The sequence below is a fragment of the Alosa sapidissima genome, chromosome 2 (assembly GCF_018492685.1).
Source record: "Alosa sapidissima isolate fAloSap1 chromosome 2, fAloSap1.pri, whole genome shotgun sequence".
Lineage (NCBI taxonomy): Eukaryota > Metazoa > Chordata > Actinopteri > Clupeiformes > Clupeidae > Alosa > Alosa sapidissima.
In genome coordinates, this window is record NC_055958.1 from 20,621,163 (window position 1) to 20,633,956 (window position 12,794).

Consider the following 12,794-nt stretch of genomic DNA (forward strand, 5'->3'; position numbering starts at 1 on the left):
GTGACAAAAACTTCAGAAAAGATGTTGGGAATGAAGGAGGTAGGCTACACTTTTGGGCTGAGGAAGAAACACTTGTTAATACTGCATAGTAGCAACAGGTAGTGATAAGGTTACTATGGAAACATTCACGGAAGGAACGCTTAGAACTTTGAAAGTCGGATTGAGTAAAACCCCCTTTAGCTGTTGTAAAATCAGACTCAAGTGGATTATTGGTTTTCTAAAAGGGTTACATATATCTGCCGAGATTTCTTAAAACTAGATGTACCACATAGCGGTACACAATATGAGCGCCGCTCAGTTCTGCACATTCTGTCCGCAAAAATAAATCACGCTTGTCAGTTTGTCTCCACAATATTTCTAGAAGCACACACACGCATGCAGACACACACACACACACACACACACACACACACACACACACACACACACACACACATATAAACACACACAGACTTAGACACACACACATAAACACACGCATGTATACACTCACACACACAGAAACACACACAAACACAGATAATCACACGCACACACACACACACACACAAACAGAAACACACACACAGAAGCACAGATACTCACATGCACGCACACGCACACACATAAACACAGACACACACACATAAAGACACACACGCACACACACACACACACACACACACACACCCCATTATCCCCACACACACACGCACACACAGAAGGCACATACTGTACAGTATACATAAAAGCAAACACATACGTACAGTACCCTCCAGAATTATTGCAACTTGGGTAAAGTTGACTAAAAAGAGGTATAAAAAATAATCTTTTGATGATTCATTGTACTCTCACAATGAAAACAATGAGGAAAAATCTACCCTTGAATTCGGGAAGAAAATTTATTCTGAGAAAAAGAAAAATGAGAGAATAAATATTTTTTAACAAAAACACGTTGCTCAATTATTGGCACCCCTAGAAAAATCTTATACACAGAACCTAACAGAAGCATTTTCCTATCTAATTTCAACTTATTTAAGATAATCAGAAGTAGTTCATGACTTTCCTTTTCACTAAGGTATGAAAATAAAGTGACACAGAGGCTAAATCCTCTAGTCATTTTTCAACATCAGAAAGACAACAGAATACACTCAATTTAAGTAAAATGACATTTGTAAGTCAGAGAATGTCTATACAAACTAGGTACTGTTGTAAATGCCTATATTTAAAACAATAATTAACTGGTTGTAATCAACTGAAAATGTGACAAACATGCTTGGACAAAGACCCAAGGTTATCTTGCCCCCACGTACAGTATGGAGGATGGCAATATAGGCAAAAAATTACATAAGAACCACTATTGGAGAGTTACTGACAAAGGTGTCATCTTGGGGTCATCAAGTCCCCCAAAAAATCTTCAAAAGTGACCTCATTGTTAATAGCTTATTTAGAGGGCATGCTAGGTAACAGCCTGTCATTTAATTACCAATGTAAACGGCAGGAGTTCCTAAATGGTACGGTGGCTTTGTCTGGAAGTGTGGTCTATTGTCAGATGAAATGAAAATTGCGCTCTTTGGCAAAAAACATGTTAGGGGTGTTTGGCATATATAGAAAAATGACTATACTGAAAAGAATCCCATACCTAATGAGAATTATGGTGGAGGCGCTGTGCTATTGTGGGGCTGTTTTTAATTCCCAAAGGCCTTGGCAATCTAATTAAGGTGCATGGTATCCTGAACAACAAGAAAAACCTGAACATTTTCAAAGGAAATCTGTCAATCTCTGACAAGACACTAAAAGTTTGGTCAATGAACCAAAACAATCGTCCGGATCAAAACAAATATGGTTTACTGAACACAAAATCAAGCTTCGGCCATTGCCATCTCAGTACCCTGATCTAAACTCCATAAAAAAACAGTGGGGTGAGTCAAAGAGTCAAAGTGTGGACCTCGGAATCTGGACGATCTGGGGAGATTTTGTAAAGACGAACGGTCTTAAATCTCTTGCTTTGTATTCTCCAACTTTATGGGGTGTCATAGGTGAATATTACAAGCTGTTTTATTGGCAAAGGGAGGGTACCAATAATTGTGAGCAACATGTTTTTGTTAAAAATATTTATTTCTTTATGAGATTTTCCTTTTTCTAAAAATAAATTTGCTTCCCTTCAAGGTTGGATTTTTCCTATTTTTTTTTTCATTGTGAGAATACAATAAATCACCAACAGATTATTTTTTATACCCATTTTTAATCAACTTTAGCAGAGGTGCCAATAATTCTGGAGGGTACTGTACATGTACAGACTCATTTACATATACAAAAGTTGCAAGAGTAGGTATAGAGTAAGATGGGGCTATTCAACTTCATTACCAAGTGGGCCAGACAGGAAATCCACTGGGTCTAAAGAAGGGACATGCGTTCTTGAGTATCCAGAGTTCAGTAATATATATTCACAAACACTAGATGTGGTGGACATTCCTTTATTCTGAGATGCTTCGACAGCCTCTCAAAACAATTCCAAACAGACAAGTGCTTATAGAGCAGATACAGATTTTTTGTCAAATTAACCAGTAAAACAGTATCAGGGGATGGAATACTGTATATAACATTCACACAACTTCTGTCATAGCTCATATTTCTAAAAGAAATCTGTGAAACAGTAGCCTGACAAACAATAAGCAGCATTTTAATGCCTCAGTCAAGAGAGGCTCATTGACATCCAACTTCTGTCATTATTCATATTTGTGAAGATAATGTGCAGGACTGAACGGTGGTCATATTTTGTATCGCTAGTTTTAAAAATTGTGGGTCATTTTAGGCGAGGCATTAGGTAAATATGATGGCAGCTCCATCTCTCCATCTCCAGAAGTCTGCAACCTGGGTGTCATCTTGGACTCCACCCTTTCATTCGTCACATATCAAACACATCACCAAATCTGCCTTCTACCACCTCAAAAACATCAAGACTGACCCTCACTCTCGGACTCAGTCACTGAAACTCTCAGCCACTCCATCACCTCCCGTCTGGTCTACTGCAGTGGTGTCCTGTCTGGTCTGCCAGGCCCTTACCAGCCTACAATAAGTCCAGAACTCAGCTGTCAGGGTCTTACCACACACAGAACCCTGGCAGCATATCAACCCCATCCTCATACAGTTTCACCGGCTGCGAGTCATGAATCGCTTTCAAAATCCTCACCTACAAATCCCGCCACGCACTTGCACCCCAGTATCTTACTGATCTCCATCCTTGTCAACCACGGTCCCTGCGGTGTTCTGACAAGGATAAGCTTTCCATTCCTTGCACCAGACCCAGGGACGGATTAAACAGATATTGCCCCCTGTGCACAATATCAAAAAAGGCCCACCGCCACCTTCCCCTGACCGCGACGAGCGCGTGCGCGTTTACACATGCGCATGCAGCCAGCGAGAACAATGAAAATAGTAGTACATTATGTCATATATTATAACTCAGGCCCACACAGAAATTAATTTCAGCAGTTGTTTTTAGCAGTTGTTTTTATTATTAGACTTTAATCTCCCTTTGCTGTCCAAACAGTCTACAGCAGGGGTTCCCAACCTTTTTCATTAAACGGACTGGACAACAGTTGTCATACTTCTGACGGACCGGTAGCAGGAACGTTGATAGTATATTGTGAGAGGTAGTGCTGATCATATTGCGGGGGGTTCGGGGGTGTGTCCCCCGGGAAAAAAATCTATATTCTGGCTGTTAAATACACCCTTTTAACACAGTTTGGAAGGGGCATAGAAACTTTAACAGAGCAAGCAGCCCGTTTTCTGTCTGACTCAGGTGACGTGAACATTGGCTACCTGCATGATAAGGTTTTCACTTCAATGCTGCTTGACACTACCTTGCATGGAGACATATTTCACGTTAACAGTGGAGATGTTAGCAAAACTATAGCGTTTGGTAAATGGAGATAGATAGATAGATAGATAGATAGATAGATACTTTATTGATCCCCAGGGGAAATGGATGCATAGCATCTCCCTAATTGGATTGCATCTCCCTAATTAATTTCTTTGCGCAACAGCCCACATTATGCACTCACTCCAGCGAGACGAGTGAAATAAATGTAGGCCTATCTGTCATCGGCATCGCCATAGGCTATTTGCTATGATATAAGTTACTGTTAGGCCTGTTTTCATAAACATTGCAGGAATCCACTTAGTTCACCTACGAGTGGTTCAGTTTGTCAGTTTCACTTTCGCAAACACGCATACACATTGAATGAGCACTCATAGCCTACCACTTCCACCTAATGTTATGCCTCTATATTTTATGAATTAAGAAGTATTTATTGATCAGGAAAACATTTATTTTTCTTTTGGTCCGCGGTTCCATAACACCATTCAGTTGTGCCGCAAATTAACAGACAGAATCACCGGGCATAATCTATCCTAAATTCATTTCATTTTTTTTTTTTTAAATCCGAGGGCCCCCATTGGCTCAGGGCCCCTGTGCACGTGCACACTTGCCACAAGCCATGATCCGTCCCTGTGTATGTGTGACTACAAGTGATAAGCATAGAAGGGCAAGGTTCTCCCACCACAAGATGGTGGTATTGTTGTGAAAGAATAAACAGAGACAGTGGACAGTAGTGGACAGGATACTACAGGACAGAGACACTAAAAGACAATATTGTGCATCAGATACGCTCCCAGGGACCTCCTTTATCTGATAGACATACAAACACGTACACCTAACTACACATGAGGGGTAGATTTGCTCTCTCTCTCCCAACTAAAAATAACCTGTCTTATAGTCCACAGTCCGTCTTTCAGTGTGTTTCAACACAGGATATCAAGAGATGGAACTAGCAACTTTATTTCTGTTCATGAAAGACATGAAACAAACTATGAAAGAGTGTATGTTGTTGTGAGCTGTATTCCCTTGTTACTGCTTTGGGGTTTTCTCACTGGCAACAGGGCATAGTCCCCCCATGGGGATTACCTTGGAGACTGAAACTTAGCATTCATCACCTCAATGGCTCAGTCAAAGTCTTTTTGCTGACTTCCAGACATAAGACAAGGGTGAGAGGAGAAGGGTGACATATTGTCGCTTGAAAGATTGCACCTTTTTGTTCTCATCTGAGAGTTAATTCAGTTAGGAAAGACAAAGATGCTTTTCACAAAGAAGGTGTGTGTGTGTGTGTGTGTGTGTGTGTGTGTGTGGGGGGGGGGGGGTTGTTGCAATCCATGTGCTGGGTATCAATCCTTAGCAAGTCCATCACTGCCTTTGAGTTGCAGTGTGCTGTGACAGGCGTGTGCTGAATGTTACAAAGGCTCCTCAGAGAAACGCTCCTCAGCCAGAGGGAGCAGCTCCCATGTGAGGTGAAGTGACGAGGTGAACCATGACTCATGATTTTCTTTTCCATCTTCTCTTCTTCTCCTTCATTTCTCTTCTCCTTCTCCTTGTTCTTCATCTTCTCTTCTCCTTGTTTTTCATCTTCTCTTCTTCTCCTTCATTTCTCTTCTCCTTCTCATTGTTCTTCATTTTCTCTTCTTCTCCTTCATTTCTCTTCTCCTTCTCCTTGTTCTTCATCTTCTCTTCTCCTTGTTTTTCATCTTCTCTTCTTCTCCTTCATTTCTCTTCTCCTTCTCATTGTTCTTCATTTTCTCTTCTTCTCCTTCATTTCTCTTCTCCTTCTCCTTGTTCTTTGTCTTCTCCCCACTGCTCTTCTTCCCACCAGTGTTTTAGCCTCACTGTGGCATGGTAATTGCACATTTCGGTCTCGGCGGGAGGGGGGACGATGTCTAATCCCCCCAGAGAGTTCACACGCTCCAGCCACTCACCTCATCCATGGCCCTGCGTTCACCTCAGCGCTAACGAGAGCCGGCAACCTCACGCACAACCACTCGCACATGCCACCCCCAACCGTCCTCGCACACAAATGTACACACACACACACACACACACACACACACACACACACACACACACACACACACACACACACACACACACGCCCCACCCTGGTTGCCTAATGGGATTCTGTGAGTGCCCTTGAGAAGTGGGACAAACCAATTTGAGAAGAAGTCATATTTTTAGGGGGGAGGGGTTTTGGGGCACAGAATGTTGCGTGCCAGTCTCATTCCATGAATCACAGAGGGTTCTCATAGTAAAGGAAGAAATCTTTTTCAGCTGCTTTGTCACCACTGACTCCAGAAAAGAGCAATTACTGTACGGTCGTGGAAGAGACACCACAGTAAACACGCAGGGCTTTGCGGCAGTTTTATTTGCACTGGCTGTTAGCACAATGTGTAATGAGTCTGAGGCACGAACTGTGAAATGGCTCACCACAACAGCGCAGCAGAATGGGGGTCTGTAGCTGGAGCAGCATGGAGGTCTCGGGGACGAGAGGGAGAGGCCAGGGTCACATCTCAGCTGATCTTCATCAGAGCACAGTGGGGAGGGCACCAGATCTGCTGAAGTGCATTCGCATCTTGATAATAGGGATTGAAGTGTGCAAGTTTGAATGTGTTTATGTGTGTGTTTATGTGTGTGTTTATGTGTGTGTTTATGTGTGTGTTTATGTGTGTGTGTGTGTGTGTGTGTGTGTGTGTGTTTATGTGTGTGTTTATGTGTGTGTGTGTGTGTGTGTGTGTGTGTGTGTGTGTGTGTGTGTGTGTGTGTGTGTGTTTATGTGTGTATGTGTGTGTGTGTGTGTGTGTGTGTGTGTGTGTGTGTGTGTGTGTGTGCGTGTGTGTGTGTGTGCGTGTATGTACTGTATGTGTGTGTATGTGTGTGTGTTTGTGTGTGTGTGTGTGTGTGTGCGTGTGTGTGTGTGTGCGTGCGTGTATGTACTGTACTGTATGTGTGTGTATGTGTGTGTGTTTGTGTGTGTGTGTATGTGTTTGTTTGACTTGGACTGACACACTGATAAATCCCTGTCTCTTATGGCACTAGGTCCCAGCCTGTCTATACTCTGTAGACACTCTTCTCAGCTCCGCATCTCTCCAGCTGTCCTTATCTGACCCCTCGAGGTCACTGAAAATGATAAACAACAGATGAAATGAACCAACAAACACAAACGAGCACAGAGGAGCACACTAGCATTGTGTTTCTCATAGGGCTGGGCAACGATTAAAATTTTTAATCGCGATTAATCACATGATTTCCCTGATTAATTGTGATTAATCACATTATTATACGCAAAAACCAATAATGAATTCAAAAATATAGCACAATTTTATTTTAAATGTTCTGCCATATGAAAGTGAAGTGCCATAACATTTTTTCTGCAAACACTTAACATCAGCATTTTGTTTATACAGTAGTAGTTAAATAAAAACTGGCCACAAAATCTTGAGCCACAATCATAACATTAAAACAGGCCACTCCTGAGGTTTTTTTATTTTTTATTTTTTATCAGGGAGCAGCATAACCAGTCTATGTTCAGTACCAAATGTGAGTGAAGTGAAGTTCTGCAAAAAAAAGAAAAAGTTCTTCAGTTCTGCAGTTCGCATTGTCAAACGCACTGTTATGCAGAGATACGGTGACGGAACGCTGGAGACTGTGCGCAAAGCAGGGAACATGATCAAAAGGCAGATGTGTCGCAGCGGCTATCATATTTCGTGCACTATCTGTGCTAAGTGTGGTGACTTTTTTTGACACATTCCACTGCTGTACAACTTCAATTAAGTGTCCCGCGCACGTTTCAGCATAATGTATTTTCTTTGTTTTCATTAGCCTACCGTTAGAGCATGTGAGTGCAGTGCCCACTTTAACTCCGAGGTAATTATGGTTACCCAGTGATGTCTAGTAGTCCCCAGTGAGAGCAACAGCGGGTGCACGTTGTAAAGTTGTCGCTTTTGCATTCCTCTCCTTTTCATACAAGTCGTGTATTTTTCTTGTGATGGTGCATCTTGAGGGAATCTCATAACTGCCCTCATTTGTTGCGATTCTTAGAATGTTTTGAAGACCTTAACTTGCCCAGCCTTAGTTTCTCAACAACATGCTGCAATAGTATTACTACATTCAAGCGGCACCACTTCCAGTTCAGGGCCACAGGACAGAAAGACACGTGTTTGCGCTGCCTTTGACTGGAACCTGCTAGCACTGTTGAGCATGGCCACATCCCCGGTGTCATGTGAGGTTGGGTGTGTGAGAGTGGCCATTGTGCTGTCAGGATGGCAGGCCTTTCCACAGCTCCTGTCCAAGTGGGAGAGCGGAGGAGGTGGAGGGGGCAGTGGGCACTATAGTTAGCCCCAGCTGTGCTCCGCTGTTGTGGAAGAGATGTGCTTCCTGTGGCGGTGGAGATGGGGGTGCGGGAGGTGGGGTGAGAGCTCTTCCTGTCCGCTGTGTGTGTTTTCCCATGACGGCGTAGGGTATACACATGCACACTCAAACAGTGCCACCACGCACAAACACACACACAGGCACATACACACACACACACACATGCACAGAACCACACACAGAACCACAGACAGACACACACACACACACACAGAGACACACACACACACAGACACACACACACACACACACACACACAGACACACACACACACACACACACACACACACACACACACACACACACACACACACAGACACAGACACACACACACACACACATACACACACACACACACACACATTCTCTCTCTCAATCTCTCCCTGTTTGCAGACCACCACAGGGGAACAGTTTGTTCTGAGAAAGCTGCTCTATTTTTAAATCCCTTTCACTTCACTGAACGTTGTTAAAATGAAACCTTTCAACACATACACACACCTTCAAAACAAACACAGACAGACAGACACACACACACACACCAGCCATTGTTTACCAGCTGAATTCTATGTTTGCATCTATGCAAAACACTTGTGGGCAGCAACAAAAACTATTACAGACTCCTTTGTCAGAACCAAATTATAATGCAATACATGGCTGATGTGTAAGTTCCTCAGTTGCATTCATGCATGTCAGTGCAGTAGTCGGAATTGAGACCGTTGTAGATTTTCCTCAGAGGACAGGTGCTGTACTAATGCCCTGTCCTCCGGGAACTCAGACACTCTCTTATGAAAACATGGCTCCCGTGCTGAGGAGCAGTAAATCTCTTAGCCCTTTAACGGAGGACAAGCTTCAGGAATGCCGGAGCAATGTCACACCACGGACACGCTGTCTAGCACTTAGATGAAGAGGCAGCTCTCTCTAAAGGACACTGTCTTCTTTTACACTACATACAGATGTCTGAAGGAAACGTCTTCTCCTTTCTTGTGGTGTGTGTGTGTGTGTGTGTGTGTGTGTGTGTGTGTGTGGGGGGGGGGATTGTGGCTTGACACCATGTCTGAGTGTTGGGGTGTGTGTGTGTGTGTGCTGGTGTTTGGGCTGGGTGAGGGGCCACTCACCCCCTGTTGGTCATGGGGTTCTGACCTGTCTGCCCCTTAAGTGTCATCTGGCTTTGCCCATGACCTCTTCACCCCGCACCAAATCCCCTGCGAGGAACACCGGCCCTGGACAGCTCCCCCTGGAGCAAGTGCATGTGGTCTTGCCCTCTCGTCTCGGACCTTTAACTTTTATGGCCCCGGAGCCGCCTCTGGCCGAGGAGCATTTGTGCGCCGTGGTCATCTGATTTACGCTCCGCTGCCCCACAGCCTGCAGAGAGAGTCTCACTGGAGGCCCGTTCACTGGGAGGCCAGAACAGACAGGCAGTCTAGCCCTGCTGCAGCTGCTCACATTAGTCCTGTGTTGTTGATCAATTATTAGAGATGTGATCTGGTGATGGTTGTTGTTGAGGCCGTAATTCATATGTTGAATCCTTTTCACGAAAAGCAGAGGTTGTTTGGCTGTAAAAAAAAAAAACATAAGTATGCCCATTATTTTTTTATTACTTATCCTTAATAATTCTTACTTGCATAATAGAGAGGACAAAAAAGCTTCGCCTACTTTACAGAGACATATTTCAGCCTCAGTACAACAACCAAAGTCACTTTCTTCGGGAGACCTTCAGAAGTGCGTAAGGCCAGTACTTATTGTTATGAAGAGCTTGTAAATAAGGCTGCGGCAGCTCCCATGGTCCTGCTGTGTAATAGCTCTTCTGGCAGGGCAGACTTGTCTCCTCCTGGCAGACTGATTTGAAAGTCCTGTCAATGATCAACATAGAAGTTAACCAGCCCCTGTGCGAGGCACTGGTTACACTTTGACCTTTCCGAAGAAACGTAAAGGAAAGAAAAACATTCCCCCTGATCCAGTCACACTGCCTGCCACCTCATGATCAAGTCCTCCGGGAGAATCTCTCCGATAAAAAAGTAAGTGTGTGTGTAAGTGTGTGTGTGAGTGTGTGTGTGTGTTTCCTCTCCAACGCGAAACAATGCAACTCAGGAAATATGTCAGGACACAGCCCAGACTGCTGGAGTCAGACTCCCAGTGTATGCAGCTCCACAGCACTGAGGAGGGGACCATGGCTCTGTCCGCTTAGGTCCGACACAATCCAGCCTGTATTGCACTCTGGATCCCAGCGACCTTTTCACGAGGAATCCACTCTGAAAGACACAGGACAGACGTAGAGGGGAAAAGACAAGTGTCGGAGGCAAAGCTCTGCAATGTCCTTTTGGCTGGTGAGTGTCCAGGTCACTATTGAGAATTTGCCAGGAGAGGAGAGGAGTGGACTGTAGTCAGATGCTCTGAACACAACAGAGGACATGGAATGGCTTCCTCTTGCCTTGCCTATTAACACTTGATCCAACATCTCAGAAGATTGGCTTACTGTTACTGAGATATGGACCAGCAAGGACCAGTTCTTTAAAGCCAGCAGGTTCCTTTACAGTAGGCTTTGATGGCTTGTCTGCTGCAACACAGGTCCTGGCAAAAGAAAGTTCCTCGGTTAATGTTTAGGTTCTGCTTGTCCATGTGTGATTCTTATGTGACAGCTCATCACATCTCACTTTGTACCTGATTGTACCGGAGCTCCACACCTAATGATTGGTACATTGTTAGTTTGTTTGGCTTTTATCTTTATACTGATACATGTAACTTCTCTGTAAGCCTGCTATAGTGTCTGAGAGAGATACTGTGACAAACAGAATCCACAAAGAGAGAAACAAAGTGCTGCAGACGGTGCTGCCTGTCAGATGGCTCCGTGTCTTGACTTGCCAAAGACCGAGGTGCGCCACAGGGATTGTCAGGGAAGTGCTACGCTGGTGGCGCTCTCCTCGCTCACCCCCCCAGCTGGTCAATCAGACTCATCCGAACAATTCCTTGGAACGGCGCTGTTTACATCTCGTCCTGTCTGAGGGGTGTGTGTGTGTGTGTGTGTGGGGGGGGGGGGGGTGCTTCTCCTGCAGATTTCCTGTGAAGTCTGACAGCTTTTGTCTAACGGACCTGCCAGAGTCAGGGTCAAGCTTGTGGCTTAAAGTGGCAGGGTGTTGCCAAGGTACCCAAACTGAGCACTGGCTTATGCTTGAAGGGAAAGGATTTTTCATGGCCATTTAAATGGCTAAATTTAGTCCATTCACAGATAAAAGACTGGCTTTTGTTGCCTTGCATACCAAGGGTAATTAAAGTTTCTCAGGTTTGGTAATTATGTTTACCAGGGGAGGCTGAAGGTTCTGTTGCCCCAGTTGCTTTAAATTTATGACTACTCTTCTCATTGAATGCTCAAACAAAACACAGTCATTTAAACCAGGCTGGGAGCACTGTGTGCCTGTCTATTGCATTCAGACCTCCAGCAGACTGGCTTGTAAATGTTAGTAAGTAGGCAATATCAAAGCCAAACCAAACTCATTAAATGACATTTCTACCACAATACATAGTAGTTTAGAATTTTATCAGCCTCCAGGTCTGTTCACTTGTAGCATGCATCGTGGAACTATATTTCCCTCTCACTGATTTAATAGGGTATTATGTAATAATACTGGGAGTTGGATAATCCACACACTCTCTTTGACTTTGTTTGACTCTCTTTGCTGGTGTTTTTGTTTGTGTTCACGGACACAAGACCCATTAGTCCTGCTGCTTGACTGACCTGACCGGCTATTTTGGGCCTGAGTGATAGCCAGTGGCTGGGCTCAGGAAGCAATTATACCTACCTCCGACCACCAACATCTAATATGCCACATGGCATCCACCTTAGCAAATAACCTTTATCAAATCAGGCATTGGAAAGTAGGTAATGTATGCCTTTCTATTGGTTTTAAAGAACATTATTTTTCTTCATTATTTTTCTTTGCTTATAAAAAGGAAAATAAAAGTTTTCTTTAACTATCACTACTCCATGGTTAAATGCCCCTACCCGTTCTGTCAGAAAATCTTGCAGGAAAGCAGAGCGCAAATGGAAAAAAGAGAAGCTTCAGGTCTTCTATGACCTTTTCAGAGATTCTCTAAAGATCTACCAAAACTCTGTCTGAGTATTATGCTCAGCTTATCAACAATAATGCTCATATGCCAAAAGTTTTATTTAATACCATTAATTGTATTATAAATCCTGCCTCTGCGTCATCTACTCTTGCCCCTTCAACAGAAATCTGTGAGTTCCTCAACTTCTTCATCGATAAAATTGACAAAATAAAATCTCAAATCTCACCTCCGGATTCGGATCCCTCAGTGATAGAACTTTCACCTAGCTGCCTCCAACAGTTTCAGGCTATATCTTCCTCCCAGCTTTCTGAGGTGGTCTCCCATATGAAATCTACATCCTGCCACTTAGATGTTTTACCTGCACGCCTTTTTAAAGAAGTTTTTACCATCATCTGCCCTCTTGTATTGGCCATAATTAATCACTCACTAACCAATGGAGTGGTAGCCTGGTAAACCAGACCCTGGAATCTTTCAGATTTAGGGTCTGGCCACGAGT

At 43.8% G+C, this 12,794-nt stretch overlaps 1 protein-coding gene across 8 annotated transcripts in view; it reads left to right on the top strand.

Moving 5' to 3' along the window:
• Window positions 1–12,794, top strand: part of tns1b (tensin 1b) — a 179,671-nt gene that overhangs the window by 19,450 nt on the left and 147,427 nt on the right. Inside the window, exon 1 of one of the 8 annotated variants that reach the window (XM_042065570.1) lies at window positions 10,182–10,251. The exons of 6 other annotated variants lie outside the window; for them this stretch is intronic. Coding sequence is in view for 1 of the 2 variants with exons in the window: in XM_042065534.1 (XP_041921468.1) it covers window positions 10,546–10,560 (15 nt within the window). In the remaining variant the exon portion in view is untranslated. Of the gene's footprint in view, window positions 1–10,181; window positions 10,252–10,360; window positions 10,561–12,794 lie in introns of those variants that run through there. One more of the 8 variants, XM_042065534.1, reaches the window with a different exon arrangement.